General features: G+C 32.8%; 1 protein-coding gene across 1 annotated transcript in view; it reads left to right on the forward strand.

The window, feature by feature from the left end:
• The window catches only part of LOC139486720 (uncharacterized), a 167215-nt gene that overhangs the window by 112781 nt on the left and 33860 nt on the right, over positions 1-20574 (forward strand). The window contains exons 44-61 of the mRNA XM_071271644.1: positions 1851-2130; positions 4526-4639; positions 6095-6255; positions 6685-6747; positions 7252-8020; positions 8546-8652; positions 9866-9989; positions 10960-11157; positions 11760-11925; positions 12325-12496; positions 12988-13134; positions 13485-13574; positions 15527-15636; positions 16277-16361; positions 17081-17227; positions 18018-18197; positions 19030-19238; positions 20183-20333. Of these exons, the coding sequence (XP_071127745.1) occupies positions 1851-2130; positions 4526-4639; positions 6095-6255; positions 6685-6747; positions 7252-8020; positions 8546-8652; positions 9866-9989; positions 10960-11157; positions 11760-11925; positions 12325-12496; positions 12988-13134; positions 13485-13574; positions 15527-15636; positions 16277-16361; positions 17081-17227; positions 18018-18197; positions 19030-19238; positions 20183-20333 (3273 nt within the window). The remainder of the gene's footprint in view (positions 1-1850; positions 2131-4525; positions 4640-6094; positions 6256-6684; positions 6748-7251; positions 8021-8545; positions 8653-9865; positions 9990-10959; positions 11158-11759; positions 11926-12324; positions 12497-12987; positions 13135-13484; positions 13575-15526; positions 15637-16276; positions 16362-17080; positions 17228-18017; positions 18198-19029; positions 19239-20182; positions 20334-20574) is intronic.

Raw genomic sequence — 20574 nt, forward strand, 5'->3', positions numbered from 1 at the left:
AATGGAAATGGGGAATGTGTCAAAGAGACAACAACCCGACCATAGAAAAAACAACAGCAGAAGGTCATTAACAGGTCTTCAATGTAGCGAGACATTCCCGCACCCGGAGGCGTCCTTCAGCTGGCCCCTAAACAAATATATACTAGTTCAGTGATAATGAACGCCATACTAATTTCCGAATTGTACACAAGAAACTAAAATTAAAAAAATACAAGACTAACAAAGGCCAGAGGCTCCTGACTTGGGACAGGTGCAAAAATGCGGCGGGTTAAACATGTTTATGAGATCTCAACCCTCCCCCTATACCTCTAGCCAATGTAGAAAAGTAAATGCATAACAATACGCACATTTAAAATTCAATTCAAGAGAAGTCCGAGTCTGATGTCAGAAGATGTAAACCAAAGAAAATAAACAAAATGACAATAATACATAAATAACAACAGACTACTAGCAGTTAACTGACATGCCAGCTCCAGACTTCAATTAAACTGATTGAAAGATTATGATTTCATCATATGAATATCAGGCACAATCCTTGCCTATTTTAAATTCTCTCCCCTGAAAACTTATCAATAGCATATTGTTATTTCACACATATTTTACTGAATATATGATGTTTTATTTAAAATGATATCTGATTCTTATAAATATAGAATACTTTTAGAAAGAAAAACTATATGAAAGCTTAGTTTGGACAATTTAATAGCAATTCAAAATAAACAGTTCCCCTTCAGCATGGAAATGACTATAATATAACTATACAAACTGATAAACTAATTTTGTCACAACATCATTAAAGTGGAGTTAGTCTTATAGGATTGTAAGTATGTTTTATTTTATCATCTTGCACTTTCATGACTTGTCTGTGGTTTTCTACAGCAGTTGGTTCAAATTTCTGACCAGTTGAACAATTTGATTTTATAAAACAAATTGCAATTGGGTCAAAATTTTGAATGAATTGCAATTGGTGGAGAGCAACACTAACAGTCAACTCACTGTAATTGGATTTTGATGAAATAAGTTCTCTAAAAGGCTCCAAGCAACCCTGAAGCATAGTCCTTCGGGAAAACATACTGAGAAATAATAAAGTATTCAATTCCTAATTTCTCCAGAAAAATGTTAAAAAGATGGTTACAAATTTATTTACCCAGTTCTTTGGAATCTTGCAGAATGTCTGCATATTAGTTTATTTGGGACACTGCCTACCATTATGAGTTGTATTAAGACTTTTTCCCATCTTTCCATTCTATATTTCCATATATTTCAATATGTTCAGTATTAACTTTTCTTCAATGTTACAGAAACATTATACATGATTAGGCCATTAAGTATATGATCAAATTTACATTCCATGTGCTAATTACTTTTGGATATACACCTTATCGCTATTTCCGCTTGACCCGAGAATCTGTTCCGCTTGAACTATTGGCGTCATAAAACAATCACTTTTCCATTGTGGCGTCAGACATTTTGAATTATGACGTCAAAATTTTACGGGACACTGTGTGATGTCCAGTAATGGCGGACAAATAGCGATAAGGTGTATTGTGGGTATATTGGTGTACCAGTAATTTATTTCCACTAAATTGTACTATAGATATACATTTATTATAGCCCCTATAAATGACAGGGGTAAAACTGAAATTAAGGTTAAATCACAGCCAATGTTTTGTGTCAAAATAATTCTTTACTCTCAGGAACCACCTCCCCCTCCAGCCCCACCACCCCTATTCACCAAATCCCCTGGAACACATGCCTGGTTGGCATAATGAATGTGATTGGTGCATATTAAATAGACATTTGATTTATTTCATTAAATATTAATTAAAATTTTGTTTTGTCTTTTTCAGGGTAGTAGTGGAGCCCTGGAGATGATAGACCCTGAATGGAAGAAAACTGCTTTATTTAGTTTCAGTTTTTGTTATCAGTCCATAACACGTCCAACTGTTCAGGAACAAACCATAACAAAACATTCCAGAAAACTACTGAAATGGCTGACATATCGTGACTCAAACTTACCGTTGTCTGTCATCCTACTTCCCTCTCACCTAGATGGCACTACTCTCAAGTATCCTAATGCCAAGACAATGTTCAGTGACATCAGTGTACATAGACTCTGCTTTTTCCAAGGTATTTAACTTCATTTTGCAGTGAAGAAACTAAACTGTTATGTGCCTTATTTATTCAATGGAAAGATCATTTCTTGCATTATGTACCAGTAATTATTAATTAATGTAACTAAATTATATAAGTATATTTTAATTGAAAAGACTTAAAAAATATTCCTTTTTAGCTCACCGGGCCAAGTGAGCTTTTCTCATCACTTGGCGTCCCGTGTCCGTCGTTGTCTGTCGTCGTCGTTAACATTTTACATTTTGCACTTCTTCTAGAGAACCACTGAATGGAATGAAACCAAACATAACATGAATATTCCTTATGAGGTGCTGACCAAGTGTTGTTACTTTGTAGCCAATCCATCATCCAAGATGGCCGCCAGCAGGGGACTTAGTTAAACATAGGACCCTATGGGAAACGCATACAAATGACTTCTTTTAGAGAACCACTGAATGGAATGAAACCAATTACAGCATGAATGTTCCTTATGAGGTGCTGACCAAGTGTTGTAACTTTGTAGCCAATTCATCATCCAAGATGGCCGCCAGCAGGGGACTTAGTTTAACATAGGACCCTAAGGGAAATACATACAAATGACTTCTTTTAGAGAACCACTGAATGGAATGAAACAAAACTTTGCATGAATGTTCCTTATGAGGAGCTGAACAAGTGTTGTTACTTTGTAGCCTATCCATCCTCCAAGATGGCCACCAGTGGGGGACTTATTTTATCATAGGACCCTATGGGTGCTATAAACAGTTTCGTATAAAAAACTAGGGGTTATTCCCCGACTAAAAATAACCATGGAGGGAAACCCCTGTTTATTTACTCAATTGGTGAAAAAGTATCATTTTTTTTGTATTTGATTGTAAAAATAAGTTAATTAGCTTTCAATTAAAACAGGTTGAATGATTGAAATAATTTTAAAAATTATATTAACTTTACATGTTTTGAGGGGAGACAACACTGTAAACATCCTGTTTTTTTGGCAGTGAAAATTGAAAACTTATTTGCAGCCATTGTAGCTCTTTTCGGAGCAGGAAACCGTACCCTGAAACAAGATTTTTTTGAAAGGCCAGGTAAAAACCTACAAATTTCATACAGTTTTGATTATGTAAAATGTGCATGGATCATATCTTCATGGGTGTGCACATGACCTGGTTTCAAGTTTTTTATGTTCAAATTAGACCTTTTTTTCCCCATGTTCATTGGATGGAATATTTTTAATATATTAAAAGTACACATTATTTTTATTTCATTATAAACTAGAGAACATTCTGATTCCAGTGATATCTAGTTTTATACAAGTATCTTTATTAATCAGTCCACCACTAAGGGTCACTTATTCATGGTCCCTCAAAATGTGATGTCATAGAAAAAAACTGTTGATTGCACCCTATTGCAAATGCATACAAATGACTTCTTTTAGAGAACCACTGAATGGAATGAAACCAAACATAGCATGAATGTTCTTATGAGGTGCTGACCAAGTGATGTTACTTTGTAGCCGATCCATCATCCAAGATGGCCGCCAGCGGGGGACTTATTTTAACATAGGACCCTATGGGAAATGTATACAAATGACTTCTTTTAGAGAACCACTGAATGGAATGAAACCAAACATAGCATGAATGTTCTTATGAGGGGCTGACCAAGTGATGTTACTTTGTAGCCGATCCATCATCCAAGATGGCTGCCAGTGGGGGGGACTTAGTTCAACATAAGACCCTAAGGGAAATACATACAAATGTCTTCCTTTTAGAGAACCACTGAATGGAATGAAATCAAAAATAGCATGAATGTTCCTTATGAGATGCTGACCAAGTGTTGTTACTTTGTAGCCGATTCAACATTCGAGATGGCCGCCAGTGGGGGGACTTAGTTTAACATAGAACCCTATGGGAAATGCATACACATGACTTCTTTTAGAGAACCACTGAATGGTATGAAATCAAACAATTTTTTAGCATGAATGTTCCTTATGAGATGCTGACCAAGTGTTGTTACTTTGTCGACAATCCAACATCCAAGATGGACGACAGCGGGGGGCTTAGTTTAACATAGGACCCTATTGGAAATGCATACAAAATTCTTCTTCTAGAGAACCACTGAAATGAATGAAGCCAAACATAGCATGAATGTTCCTTCCCTTTATGAGGTTCTGGCCAAGTGTTTTTGTAGTCAAATTTGATTTTTTTTTATATGATTTCAAAAACCCAAATAGAGTCAGCTGAGCGATACAGGCTCTTGAGAGCCTCTAGTTTGTTTATTAATTTCTTGAATATATAGTGATGAATTTGAGTAAATTTTATTGCAGATTTTTGTTAAAAAAATGTAAAATGAGATATAGAAAGGTAGTTTGTATGTATTTAATTTATTGAAAATATTTATGAAGACTTCTATTATACAGATGGATATATAGATATGAAGAAGATGCCTATGGTCTTCCCATCCAAGATAAAGAAATATCCTGAGGTCAGGTCGACCTATGATGATATCAACATACACGCCATCACTATAAATGGTAAACTTAAAATAAATATTGTAGGGCAGAATTTTAATGAAATTTAGTTTTCATAAACATTCAAATGTCAAAATGTCTTATCCAGTTGTTAATTTTTACTAGTCAATTTATTGAACACTAACATTGTAAAATGAATACTAGTAGTAGCATCAAGACTCACACTGGTGTACAAACTTACCAACATGATGGTTAATTCTGATGTGGTATGATATGGTAAAATTGCCAAGGAGACAACTCTTCACAAGAGACCAATATCACACAGTCAGCTATAAAAGGCCCCAAAATGACAAATGTAAAACAATTTCAAACCAAAGTCTGCATTTCTTATGTCAGTGTATATCAGTCTCAATCTGTATGTCAGTCTGTGTAGTGTAGCAATTTAGATTTGGAAGGTGCACAGACATGCAATATTTGACTAAGGATCATAACACATATAATCCATATTTGTGATAAATGTCATTCATTATATATATTTATCATATGTTTAGTACAAAATACAGCAATTTTGTATATCTAATAAAGGTTCTTTTTTCCAGTCTGTATCACCTACCCTGTATCGCATACCCCATATCGCATGGCTAAACCCGTATCCCATAGCAAAACCCGTATCGCATACCTAGCATGACGTCACAATTCAAATGACGTCAACGTTTGACCTATGACGTTCAGTTGATGTATTTCCTGGCATAGGAAAAAAATGAGTTTTCACAACAAAAAAAGTGTCCTATCATTTCAACTAAAATCGGTATTTTTTCCAAAAATTAATACCCATGGTCTTTAAAATATATTGAGAATGTAATAAGATTATAGGAGGCATTACGATGTGGATATTAAGCAAATAAGGATGTCTATATAAAAAAAAAAGTCAGCTGGAAAATTAAAGGAAAATCATAATAGAGAGGGGATAGGACCTTTATCGGGACTCCAGGATCGGGTGTTTTTAGGCTCGGGATTTGGGGATTGATCCTTTCGGGATCCGGGAATTCTTTTTTCGAATTTCGAGACCTCGGGATTTCGTGTTTTTAAGCCCGGGATTTCGGGATTTCGTATTTTTAAGCCCAGGATTTCAGGAACAGGACCCCTCTTACCCTCCCTCATAATAGAATTGAGAATGGTAATGGGGAATGTGTCAAAGAGACAACAACCCAAGCATAGAGCAGACAATAGCTGATATCCACCAATGCTAGCTTATAATTTCAGACGATTTAAAAAAAATGGATATCCCATGAATCTGATTCTATTAAAATATATGATAAACAGAATAATACATGGCAAAATCCGTATCGCATGCTGTATCACCACTCGACCAATATCAGCCCTCGGGACCTTCGGCCCTCGGGACAGATATTGGTTTCTCGTTGTGATACAGCATGCGATACGGATTTTGCCATGTATTATTCTATATAGGAATGGTTCATATATTGATAAATATATTGATATATGTTATTATTACAGATGGTAAAGAAGAGAAGACTTACCCATTGAAACAGCCACGAGAAGTTTGTTTACACATGATGGATTTACCTGGCTTTACTGTTAACAAGCCTGTACCAGAAGACCTGAGTTATGCTTGTCTTTATCAAGCCTGGACCTATGTAGCTTTATTGACTCACAAGGTAGGTAAAGGGGTGTGTCCCTGTAGACCTGAGTTATGCTTGTCTTTATAAAGCCTGGACCTATGTAGCCTTATTGACTCGCAAGGTAAGTAAAGGGACGTGTCCCTGTAGACCAGAGTTTTGCTTGTCTTTATCAAGCCTTGACTTATGTAGCCTTATTGACTCACAAGGTAGTTCTTCAACATAGAGCCTTAGCTCACATGGAACAGCAAGCTATAAAGGGTTCCAAATGTGACTAGTGTTAAACCATTTAAATTGGAAAACCAAGGTTCTTAAATCTATATAAAAAAAAATGAGAAACACTTATGAACCAAATCAACAAATAACAACCACTGTACATCAGGTTCCATATTTAACTGTTATTTTCTTAAATGCTTTTACCACAATGTTATTTTGAAGTCTATTTATGTATTCTCATCTGTATTTCAGTTGCTGTTACCATCTTATACAAAAATATTTACTGGAAAACTGGGTAGTCTAGAGAGGAAACAGGTAAGATTAGGATGTTTATAGTAAAATTGTTAAATATTGTTGACCTTAAGCAATTAGATGATTTAAATATTTAATCATGTAATTGTTCTAGAAATATACATGTAACTCTGTGATACTGAAGAAACATTATTTTTCATTGGTTTAAAATTTCAAGGTTTTGTCTCTTTATGAGATTTTGTTATGGTTTTCAGTAAATGTAAGTGTATTATATGTAGGTATAATTTTGTGGAGGTTTTAATTTCGGTTTTAATTTCGTTGATATATTCTTTCCACGAAATAACAAAATTAAATCCTCCACAAAAAATTTCTGCTTTTACAGTAACTATTTGAGAAAAGTTTGTATAATATTTTTTTTTTGTAGTTCTAAACTAACTTTCACTACAGTTTCTTTTTTTTTAAAGTGTTAATTTGGATTGTAAACATGAGATTTAGAGGTTATTATTCCATTACTGCTTTATGACTATTTTTTTAAGGCTACATGTAACTGAATGCATTTTATTTCAGATTGAGAGCTTGTTATTCCAGTTGATACAACCCTATGCTTCCCTCTGTAGTTTATATTCTGCCCAGTATGGTGGACTTTCAAACCAAGAAAATCCCACGTACCTGTCAGAGAAAATACAGGACCTCTGTGATGACAAGAAACAACCCATTCCCATAGAGCTGTTAGGGAAAGGAATGATTGAGAACAACCATACATTTGTCAGGTTTCCTCCATTTTTAGCTTGTAAGGCCCACAGTCACAGTCGAGTGGATAGAAACATTGTTAGAATACCAGACATGTCACTAGAAAGCAAATTTTATGAACCATACTCAGAAAAGATGGATATTCTAATCGTCAACGGATCACCAATGAAATCTTTACCATCAAATTTGTTCAACATTTTTGAAAATTTACAAGTACTGACAATTCTGAATGTTGATTTAATACAAACTCCAGAATTTCCCTCTGGTATATCTCGGTGCAATGATCTGGAAATAGTGTGTCTAAGTGGTTTGCCTGGAGTTAAGAAAATGCCAAAGGATATACTGAGGGCTCCAGCTTTATCTACATTTTATCTACACAATTGTCCAATCAGAAAGCTGGATATTGAATGGCCAGCAAGTACAACCTTGACATCACTAAGTTTAAAAGGTCTGCTGATTCAGGAAGTTCCTAAAGAGATAGCAAAGTTGTCTGAACTGAATGAACTCAATTTAGATTGCAATCCAATTTTGACATTACCAGACGAACTTGAACATTTAAAGAAGTTGAAGCATTTAAGTGCAAAAGGTAAACTTTAAAAAATTGTTTGTGTATAGAGGTGCAACCATTGCTGACAACATTTTATAGAAAGAAAGGAAATTTTTGCAGTTCATAAAAAAAGAAAGATGAATTTGGCCACATATCTTAAAATCTGTATAGAAACCTACATTTTACCACTGATTCTCATACCTATGATATTTCTCTGCTCTTAGTAAGATTTTAAATATTTTGAATATTGGGTAACTCTAAATATACAGAGGGTTTTTCAGGGGGCCCATGCCCCCCCCCCCCCCCCTTTTTGGGGGTAAAATTTGGTTGTTTATATAGCGAATCACTGAAGCTTGACTGGAGCTGATCCCCTCTTAAGCACTCAGTGGGCCACCTCTTATGAAAATTTCTGGATCCACCATTGATATATATAATATGAAAATTAAACTGACATCTTCAGGAGAGAAATATGGTTTAACTTTCAATACAATTGTAGAATCTGTATGTTACATTTGAATAGATATGTTATGATTTTACTGAAGTTATTTATTTTTATTATTTTAGGAATCCCCTGGATAGCCTTTGAGGGAAAATTTGATCAGATGCCAAAATCTATTTACGAAACTTGGCATGCTGAAAATCCATACATTATCAACTATCTGTCAGAAAAAGTGAGTCTGCTCAGTTTAATTATCTTACATTCAAACATCTAATGTGGAGAATCTGTACTTTAAGTCAGTTACTTTTAGGACATGTTACAAAAGAAAAGAGAAATTCAATATTCCTAAATGAGACAGCAACTTAAGACAAATGTTAAAATTAAATCCAAATTCATTGTGACCATTTTGGTTATGGTAAATTTGCCGATGTCAGTCGAGCTTTTCATAAACAAATTTTATAGATAATAAAATATGAAACGGGTCAGATGTATCAGAATTACCTTTCTGTCAACTCTATAGCAGGTATCTACAGCATTGTTTATTATTTTTTTTTTAACTTTTTATTTTTTTATTTCCAACAATTACAACATATGCATGACATGCATACAATATAATACATATAAGATAAATATAAATGTCATTATTATAAATACATCTTTATTGGAAATATTTTACATTTTCTATTGAAAAGATAAAGAAAAAGAAAAAAGAATTAAAAATAAAAAAAGAAGTAAAACAAAAAACAAAAAACAAAAAACAAAAACAAAACACAAAAGGATTATCTAGTATTATCGCTATTTTGTGCATTTTTCTTTTGAACTCTTTTTGTGATAATTTTCATATCATGCTTCTCGCTTGAGATGGAAAAATTATCGCTAGAAACTAAGGAGACCACGTGGCGTTAACGAAATTGACATGAAATTGACAACGTCGTCATATGTAAAATAGCGATAAACAGATTATCTTTGGTCATCTCAACTCGATTGCTTTTCTCACTTTCGCTGTACCAGCTCAAGCGAGAAAATCAATCTCGTTCAGATGATCAACGATAATCTATAAATATCCCTATTTCTATTTTAAATATCACATATTCATGTTGAAAAAAATATTTTCAAAATTAACGAGACATATTTCTTTCGTAACAGCCATCAACACAGATCAAGAATTGTTTATTATGGTATTAATACAATAGGGCACTAATTAAGGCCACACATTGAGGATGCAGGAGCCCTATAGTTTTAAATTTGTCCTTCTGTCTGTCTGTCTTTTGACAACTCTTCTAAACACTCAAAGTCCAAACAAAAAGCATAGGTATAACATATGTAGAGATGCATATTTTATTTTGGAAGAATTCATCTTATTTTAAAACAAATTTTTACATCTTAAGCATATAAAAAGCAATTGGTCCAAACAGAATGTTTTATTAATATTACTCTTCTGATAGGAAGTGGAAGACTTGTTTGATAAGTTTGATGATAACAACAACAATATCTTAGATTCAACGGAGGTTGCTAAGCTCAATTTTGAGTTTCTAACTACCATACCACGCATTGGAATCCAGAAATTAGGTAAGGTTTATTGTGTACTAGCTTGAAACCACTATCCCCCATAGTTTGAATTATTAAGATATAAATAAAGGCAACAGTAGTATACCACTAATCAATAGTCATAAATCAATTAAGCAAAAAAGAATCTGGGCCACAAACCAAAACTGAGTGAAACCCATCAACTATAAGAGGATAATAATGGTACAACAGAAACACTGAACTGCCACAAAGAAAATGCCAACATACATACAATCAGACTTTTAGATAAACATTGCCATATTACTGACTTGGTACTGGACATTTTAAGAAAAAAATGGTGGGTCGAATTTTGTTTATGCCAAACCTCCCACTTATATGGCAATGTTGAAAATACCACTTATATGACAACATTACATGAATACAGGAATAGTAAAAATAAATGCAAGAACACTCAGGACAGAGAAATACATAAATAAATGATATATAAGCAATTTCAAGTTACTGTACGGCCTTCGACAATGAATTAAAAGGCAATGCCAAGAACAGTGTGAATAATTCAACACGAAAAATAACAGCTTAATTTAACAGTACAATGTAAAGAATCAAATATGACAAACATGAACCAAGGTATGTATAGAAAGAATATTATCATTTAACCAGACCTGCAAAATGTTTTATATGATCTCAGAAATATCATGGTTTGTGCTATGTTTTTGACTGGACAGTTTTCCCTATCACAGACATACTTGGTAATAATAGTGACAGGTAATAATAGTGACATGGAGAGCCATATTTGTAAAAATAAGCTCTTGGCTGAATGACCAGTCATTGAATAGTTAGAAACAAGGATTAAATAATTGGCATTTCTGATAACCTACTCGCCTGAACGGTAAAGAAGCACTTGACATCAATCCATCTTTTTAAAGTTGTTTTTCCTGATTTTTTTTATAGCTTAACACTTGAGATATAGAACCTGGCTTTTAATTTTAATGTTTTATTACTTTTACTTTAGGTGACTCTCAATATGGAGGAGTCCCTCCGGTGATATTCAAACTGAAGGGATTAGAGAGTTTGGACCTGTCTTATACTGCAATCAACTGTATCCCTGACTTTGCTAGTGAACTGTTCACCTTACAAACTCTAAACTTAGAACATTGTCCTTTCTTAGAGAGTGTATCTGGAAATGTTGGACTACTGCCTAACCTTAGAAGTAAGATTAATTAATCAAAATGTTTAAGAGATTATTAATACAAGTTATTTTGTAAAATGTATAACCATTATACTGCGCCAACAGGAAAGTAGTAATTATTTAATGACAATATATAAAGAAAAATTCAAGATATCATTAAGTGCATGCCCTTTTAACCTATTAGTAGTCAACAATTTAAAGGGCTGGGAGACAATTGAATATCTAGCCAGAAAAAAATATTTCTACAACACTTTATAATAATTTAAAAACAAATCAGAAATTTATATAGAAATAAGAAGATAGGGTATGATTGCCATTAGACAACTATCCACCAGAGACCAAATATTTTTTCCAATTCAATACAAAAATGTGGTAACTTCCACCCATATTAGAAAATTAACTGCTCTGTTACTTTCCAAATTTTTTTTTTACAGAAAAGTCATTTATTCAATTATTGGTAGTATGTTTTCTTTTTAGGATTACATTAGGAAGTTATGCTAGATGTAACTCCTATCTTCTGATATTATTCAAACAAAAGTTTATCTAAATTACAACTTATTTTTCAAATGATAGTTTGCTCCCCTATGAATGTTACCACAAAAGACTGTTTTGTTTGTTTTCAGGTTTACATTTGAACAGTTGTGCAATGCTCGATTCTCCACCCCCAGATATTGTTGGGAGAGGTTTTGACTCAGTGAGAGCCTTCCTTAAGAAGATGGCGGGAGGATTTACCGAGTGCCATAGAACTAAGTTAATGTTTATTGGTCTTGGTCAGGCAGGAAAAACTACGTGAGTCAAATGATTCAGTAGGACTCTTTTAGTTAAAAGTTATTTTAAATCTGTAATCTTTGATGTTATTTATTGTGTCACTTGACATTTAAACTGTAGAGGGATCACATATATGTTGTTTTGCCTCATCCCAATGATTTTTGATAAAAGATTTAAGATAAAAAATAACATTTCCTGTTGTTTGGTTTGATTTATCTGCTTAGTCTATATGAAAATTGAAAGAAAATGAATCTCCCTAGAAACTAATGTTTCAATACAAACTTTGGAATTTTAAAGCTTTCATGTACATATTTTGTATATTTTGTACAAGACTTTCATAAGATATAAAAATGTGTCAGATCCATTTGTCATCTTGAATAATATTTTTTTTTTTGCAAGTGATCATATATCTTCTTATAGGTTGCTTCAAGCCTTGAAAAGTCCTACAAAGAAAACACAAGGAACACAGGATGCCAAACTGACAGATGGGATAGAAATAAAGCCATGGGTGGTACCTGTTCAGGATATGTTTGATATAACATATAGCTGTTGGGATTTTGCTGGACAAACAGTCTACTACAACACACATCAGGTAAGGTGATAGAAATAAAGCCATGGGTAGTACCAGTTCAGGATATGTTTGATATAACATATAGCTGTTAGGATTTTGCTGGACAAACAGTCAACTACAACACACACCAGGTTAGGTCTTCTTCAAAAAAGAGGAACTGTCAATGCATAGGATAGGATAAAAAATTATTCAAGATTGTGTTGGTCTTTCCTTTCTTGCTACTTTTGTGAATATAAAATTGGATATTAGTTCAGCTTTGAACATTTTCATTTTATCAAAAACTACCTAACACCAGAATAGTCACAACACTAATTAATACATCAATTTATTAAAATTTAAGATCTATTGTTTGATACCACAAAATAATATGAAAAAGGGATACTGTGGATTCCTTTATTTTTGTGGGTACCAGTTTTTTGTGGATTGAAGGTATTTAATTTGAGAAGATCACTTAAGCTTTTTGTATTACTGATATCATGTGACATTTCTTAATTGTTGTTTATATATTGCAGTTCTTCCTGTCCAAGCAAGCTGTGTATATGTTACTATGGAACATGAGAATGGGATTTGAACATGCAGGATTAGACTTCTGGCTCAGTTCTGTGGCCTGTCATTGTCCTAATGCACCAGTTGTTATTGTTGGAACACAGTTGGATCAGGTAACTTATTTATGATATGTTGTTCAGGTAGAAATAGATTTTTGGCTGACTCTCTGGCTGGACTGAGTCATAAACCAACAAGTACCACTAAACAATAGGATTAAGAATGTTAGAAAATTATTGGTCCATTTTTATTAATGAATGTATTTTGGTATTATTTTGTGGTGATTTTTATATTTTGAAAGATAAATGAAGTTTTAAGATTAATCATTTATGAATCAATATAATTTTTCAGAGTTGATTTCCTTTTTGTAAGTAAAAAAGGTCCTCCTTATCTGAAGTATGAAGTTGTAAAGTTGCAGGAGATAGATTTGTTAAATTTCTCAAAAATAATTTTCTGTTTATTTCAGATTCCAATGCCTGACATCCCAGAGAAAGAACTTATGAAGAAATATCCACAGATAAAGAAATTCTGTTATGTCAGCTCAACTGCTGGAACTGTAAGTCTATATAAGTTCAAGAAATTCTTTTTATACTAATTGTCAAGCCTGCGACTTTTGTTGTAGAAAGCTCGACATAGAGATAGCGATCTGGCGGTGGCTACGACAGCGGTGGAGGCGGCGTTAGCTAACTTCTTAAAATCTTCATGTTTTAGAAGGTGGAAGACCTGGATGCTTTATACTTTGTATATATATGCCTCATGTTTCAAAGTTTCTGTCAGTCACATGTCAAATGTCCTTGACCTCATTTTCGAGGTTCAATGACTACTTGAAAAAAAATTTAAGATTTTTTGTAATGTTAAATTTTCTCTTATTATAAGTAAAATGATAACTATATTTGGTATGTGCGTACCTTGCTAGGTCCTCATGGCCATCAAACAGTTTTCACTTGACCTCGACCTCATTTCATGGATCAGTGAACAAGGTTAAGTTTTGGTGGTCAAGTCCATATCTCAGATACTATAAGCAATAGGTCTAGTATATTCGATGTGTGGAAGGGCTGTAAGGTGTACATGTCCAACTGGCAGGTGTCATCTGACCTTGACTTCATTTTCATGGTTTAGTGGTTATAGTTTAGTTTTTGTGTTTTGGTCTGTTTTTCTTATACTGTATACAATAGGTCTACTATATTTGGTGTATGGAATGATTATGAGATGTACATGTCTAGCTGGCAGGTGTCATCTGACCTTGACCTCATTTTCATGGTTCAGCGGTCAAAGTTAATTTTTTTGAGTTTTGGAATTTTATTCTAATACTATATGCAATAGGTCAACTATATTTGGTGTATGGAAATATTTTATGATCTATATGACAGTCACACATGAAACTTTCTTCACATTTTTCTCAGGAACTACACATCCACTCTTTCTGTAATTTGGTATCAACATTTATATATGTCAGCCATATACTGTTTTACCTCTGTCTGTCCGTCAGTCAGTCCGTCCCATGAAACTTTCGTCACATTTTTCTCAGGAACTACACATCCACCCTTTCTGTAATTTGGTATCAACATTTATATATGTCAGCCATACCGTGTGATGCGTTTTCAGATTCATCACTTGACAACTTCCTGTTTACCGAACACTTGTCTGATTTTACACATGATAGCCAAGTTGAAAATTTTCGTCACATTTTTCTCAGGAACTACAATACAAGGATTTCTGAAATTTGGTTTCAGGATTTATATAAGTCAGCTATACCGTGTGATGCGTTTTCAGATTCATCACTCGACAACTTCCTGTTTACCGAACACTTGTATGATTTTACACATGATAACCAAGTTAAAAATTTTCGTCACATTTTTCTCAGGAACTACAATACAAGGATTTCTGACATTTGGTTTCAGGATTTTTATAAGTCAGCTATACCGTGTGATGCGTTTTCAGATTCATCACTCGACAACTTCCTGTTTACCGAACACTTGCATATTTTTACACTATTAATATTATCCACTTGCGGCGGGGGTATCATCAGTGAGCAGTAGCTCGCAGTTTCACTTGTTATATTTAAAAGTTGTCAGAGATCTATAAACAAAATGACTTAAGCACTTGTCATAAAAGATATAATTTCTTAAAGTGTTGACTTAAGCACTTGTTATAATAGATACAATTTCTCTCTGTGTTGAAGACCCATTGGTTGCCTTTGTCTGTTTTCTGCTCTTTGGTCGGGTTGTCTATTTGACTCATTCCCCATTTCCATTCTCAATTCTATTAGACAATTGAAAGATTTATCAAAAATATAACCAAATAATTTAAGATAAGAACCCAAATAATTTTTTTGGGACAAAGTAAGTTCAACTTAAATCCTAATTTTATTTTTTTAGAAATTATAGACCAAGTCAATAATTATTTTGCCTTACCGTAGTTTTATTGTACAAATGTATTGATTAATATCAAAGACAAAAATTGCATTGAAAGGGTAAATGATTTTAATTAAATATTTTCTGTTTTTAGAACATTGCTGAATTAGAGGAAACTTTGATAGACGTAACTATGACCCATTGTTCCCAGATGAAACTAAAGATTCCCAAAGTCTGGCTTAACTTTGAAGAAAGTATCTTAGTGTAAGTTATTGTTCAATATATGCAATATAGATATAGTTGTAGAATATTGACTGAGAATATGCATGATGGAACAAAACCTAATCCTAGAGTACTGCCAATTTTTGAGGAAGCTAATGTGTGAGATTTAGCCTGAATAGTAAAGATCACAGTGGAAAAGCAATTGAGCAAAGTAAAATGCTGCCAATTTATCATTAAATGTGTGAGTCTCATGCTAACTGAGTCTCACGCTAATTACATGAGACTTGGCAGCTCTGATCCTGCATGTTTTAAAAATAAGGGGAGATAATTTAACTAACTTATTTCCATAATGCAATATATGATAAAAGTCTCTATTGAGTAAAACTCCTCCTTAACTACTGTGGAAATATTGATGAAACTTTAAAATGATATTGATACTTCTAGAGGATGTGAGAATATAGCCAAGTACAACATGAGAAAGGGGAGATAATAAAATTTGCAGAGCAGGGGTATCACTTGCAGTTCTAGTTAAAATTGGCACACCTTTTTACCTAATTTTAATATCTTCTGAAAACTTGTTTTTATTGCAGAAGTGCTAGCTTAGTTTGTTAGTTTGATAAAATCTCCTAGTAAAAACTTTCACTACATTTTCTAATCATTCTGCTTTCTAATGTCTTTATAGAGAAAGAAAGAGAGGAAAGAACATTCTAGAATGGGGGAAACTGAAGCAGTATGCTATTGACAATGGTATCTTTGATGACAAGGATGTAAGTAATTAAAGCTAGAAAACACTTCATTGCATGTATATCTAAGACAAATTATCTATTATTTATATTCATTCAAATTTTCACTTCTATATTAATCATATGATTGAAGACAGTACGTTTTATTTCTATTTCTTTCCTTGATGTTTGGAATATTGAAAAAGAATGAATAATAAGGATTTTTGTACATTTTATTGAATCTCAACTTTTGTTTGAACAAATTTGATACAGTTTTTTAGGGCATGCATAACAGAATAAATATAAAGACTGAGTCCCTTTTAATTTGGATGCTGTTCCATTTTTTATGCCCCACCTACGATAGTAGAGGGGCATTATGTTTTCTGGTATGTGGGTCTGTTTGTTCATCTGTTCGTTCATTTATCTGTTTGACCATCCGTTCATTCGTCTGTTCGTCCCGCTTCAGGTTAAAGTTTTTGGTCGAGTTTTTGATGAAGTTGTAGAATGAGTTAAATATGTCCAATATCTCAAAGCAGGTATTTATGATAATGTAGTAGTATGATACAGATATATATGCTGTATGATTAAAAAGGGCTAATAGGATACTTGTTTTGCATTTCTGTTTGCATTGTGGACATTTAGTACCTTAATAGTGGCTAAGGGGGGAAATAAACTTTAGATTTTCTTGTATCAATAGAACACAGCAAGTGTTTTCCAAGTTTGAAATTTTCTTATTTCTATGAATTATTTGTGTTATTTTACAGATCAGACTTGCTGTACAGTTTCTGGATGACCTTGGAACAGTCCAGTACTTTGATACAGAGGTGCTTAGAGACAGAGTTGTTATAAACCCACAGTGGATTGTAGATGTCATGGCTAAGGTTGTCTCTGTAAATGAGAAATATATTAAGGTAAGGAGATCACAAACATTAGCTGTCTGAAAACCTTGATTTGAACAAAATAAATTTGGGATATACATCTATGAGAAAGCAACTCTAATGACATTATATAAAAGAGACATATGGAGCTCACATAGTCAATAATTGATAAGGGATTTTCCCACTGTTGATTGTACATGTCATGGTCAAGGTCATCTGTGTCCAGACGGAAATACAAGAATGGAGTAATAAGGTTATCAGGCATGTCCACAGACATCAGTGTTGAAAATTGCAAATTATTAATTTTTTTTGAGGCAATAGAATTTTAATCAGTGATGTTAAGTGTCCAGATATCTGAAATTTGTAATTTTATTGGAATTATCATGGATGAATTTATATGTCTATTATAACAAACAATACAGTAATTCTGAACAGGAGAGTATAGGGTCAATTCATATATCAGTTGATGTCATAATTTGTAATTTAATGTTCATGATTTTGAAATTTAATGGCATGATTTGTCATTTGATGTAATGATTTGTTATTTTATGTCATGTTTTGTTATTTAATGTCATGATTTGTAATTTAATGTCATGATTTGTTATTTAATGTTATGATTTTTAATTTAATGTTATGATTTGTTATATGATGTCATGATTTGTTATTTAATGTCATGACTTATTATTTAATGTCATGATTTCTTATTTAATATTATGATTTGTAATTTAATGTCATGCTTTGTTATTTAATGTTATGATTTGTAATTTAATGTCATTAGTCATGTGATGTTTACTATAAAAACATGTGCTTTATTTCTGAACAGGAAAGTAAAGGTCGATTCTTCCATAAATTTATATCTGAGATTTGGAAGGACTATGACCCAAATCTACATGAATGGATGTTAAAGTTAACTGAGAGATTTGATCTGACTTTCCCGTTACCAAAATCTGGAGAGGCTGTGAACGTTGTACCATGTCTTCTACCAGAGGAGGAGCCTGAAGATGTATGTACCCTTCCACTTCCCTGAATCTATTGGAAATAATTGTCTGATAATAATCATATTGAGTATTTAAAGAAACTTTGAATGTTTGTCCTTTTCCATACATAGAATTGTTTTTGTTGCCTCAAACTTTGAAACAGGAAACAAGAACATACAAGTATCTATCACTTACTGTTTCATCATATAATTGTTCCCTTTTACTTATGAGAAAACATAATCTATACTCTTTATTCTGTTAGGAACAAATACTGTAAAAGTATTACTGTTATATTTACTCCAGTGGAAATGATATTACAGAGTGTTTTTTTTTCCAATTTTGGAACTTGTACTATGAAGCAATTTCTATTTCATGCTAACTGTACTAGATAAGTTGAATTTTAAAAATTTTACCAAACTTTTGGATTTTGCTGTTATGAACCTGTAATTAAGTAAAGCTAGAAATTGCTAAATTTGAAGATAAGTTATGGAATATTTCTTTACTACCAGATAGCCGGATAAACCATTTTTTACTATTAAGGATTTTCGAATTAGTGCACTTTCCAGTAAATTTCCTATGTTTCAATGCTTATGTTATGACGTCACATGAAGTAAGGACCTATTGTTTAATAAAATAATGAAAACAACAGGTTTATTAATTTCTTGCGTCCGAAAAACTTTTCTGGATTTACCTTCATCAGGAATGCTCAAAGCCAAACATTTGAAATCTGAAGATGTATAAGTACCGAAACCGTTGAAGAGCTTATAACCTTGCTTACACCAATCGACAAACTCATTCTTAAAACACAGCTTGAGATAGGTGTATTACATGATAAACTATCTTTTTATAAAATTTAAGCTTCCCTGGCCTAAGATTGAGGAAGAGGAGGGAATAAGAGAGAGTAAGATACAGTACAAGTTTACATACCTGCCGACCGGACTCTTCAATAGAGCTCAGGCTAGACTTTTTAGTCAGGGATTTACAGATACAAAGTTACTGGAGTTCCTATGGAAGAAAGGATCCATTCTAAAGAAGAACAACCATTATGCTTTGGTCAAACAAATCAGGTTGGACTCAATTAGTTGATTAGTTATGAATTGTGGAAAACTGTAATTTGAGAAATTATTGTAAAGTTTTTATTAGTGTTAATAATTCGACTGAGTGACTATTGCAATAATAAGAACACTCATTTGATACGATATCTGATTCATAAATCTGTATAAAGTTCTTCCTGAAATCGCCATTATTAATCTCCCAATTCTGTTCAATCTTCAAATTCGTAAAAAATTCTAATCTTACAGTACCTTTTACTGGTATACAATTTCATAGATGCAAGTTTTCAAAAAAAAAAAAAGCTTTTCATTGACTGATTTTAATGCCCCGCAATAGCTTAAGGGGGAATTAAGTGTTACCCTTGTCTGTCGCGTCAGTATGTTCCCAAAATTAGTTTTAGTTTTGCCTCAACTAAATGTTATTTATCTTATACACATTGCTTTTTACCACAAAACAAAGATCAAGTTTGAAATTAGTGGTGTCACTTTTACTGTTAAAATTGCTAAATCTGTCGTTTCCGTTCTCTAACTTTTATAGTTTGTCTCAACCAATGTTAGGAAACTTATGCTTATTATCACAAAAGGGTCTGAACTTCGTGAATCATGTACCTGTATATTGAAGTTAGCTCCTGCATATTTAGGACATAAACTGTTTTAAGACATTTTAGTCTATGAAAATATCTTATCAGGTAGTACATATGTGTATTGTGATCTTTGGCTGAAGAAAAATTTGTTCTTTGACTTGACATCACTTAAAAAGTTGTATATCTGAAAATCAATTATTTGTTAGCTGAAAATAAAATAACGAGAAATAGTGAAAATACAATATTTGTATAATGGTTTATTTTTACCAGATGAAATATTCAGGTTCCTAGGAGTCTCAGTTTATTATATACTAGTTATATTTTCGTACAAAAAGAAGATATGGTGCAAACTTTTTCTTAATCCTCTCTTTTTAGTGATTATGAGATGATTGTGACAGTACAGGGACCAAGACCAAAGAACATATTAGACCTAATCCATGAGACCATTAGTACACTGATAAAGGACTCCTTCACTGGTGTGGACTATGATTTTTATATACCATGTCCTGATTGTGTTGAAAAAGAAGTAAGTAAAAAATGTCATCAAATCTTACATCTTAATCGGTATGATATATATTGGACATATTTCAAAATTTTTCATTACATATTATATAAATGCAGCCTATTTTGATTTTAATATTTAAATATCAATCAGACAACAAACCAAAAACCTAGTGACCACGAAACAGTTTCATAGAAGACAATAGTAAAGCATTAGTGTAGATGATAAAAGTTTAACCAATAAAAACCATAATAAATTAAAAAAA

This window comes from Mytilus edulis, chromosome 8 (assembly GCF_963676685.1).
Source record: "Mytilus edulis chromosome 8, xbMytEdul2.2, whole genome shotgun sequence".
Lineage (NCBI taxonomy): Eukaryota > Metazoa > Mollusca > Bivalvia > Mytilida > Mytilidae > Mytilus > Mytilus edulis.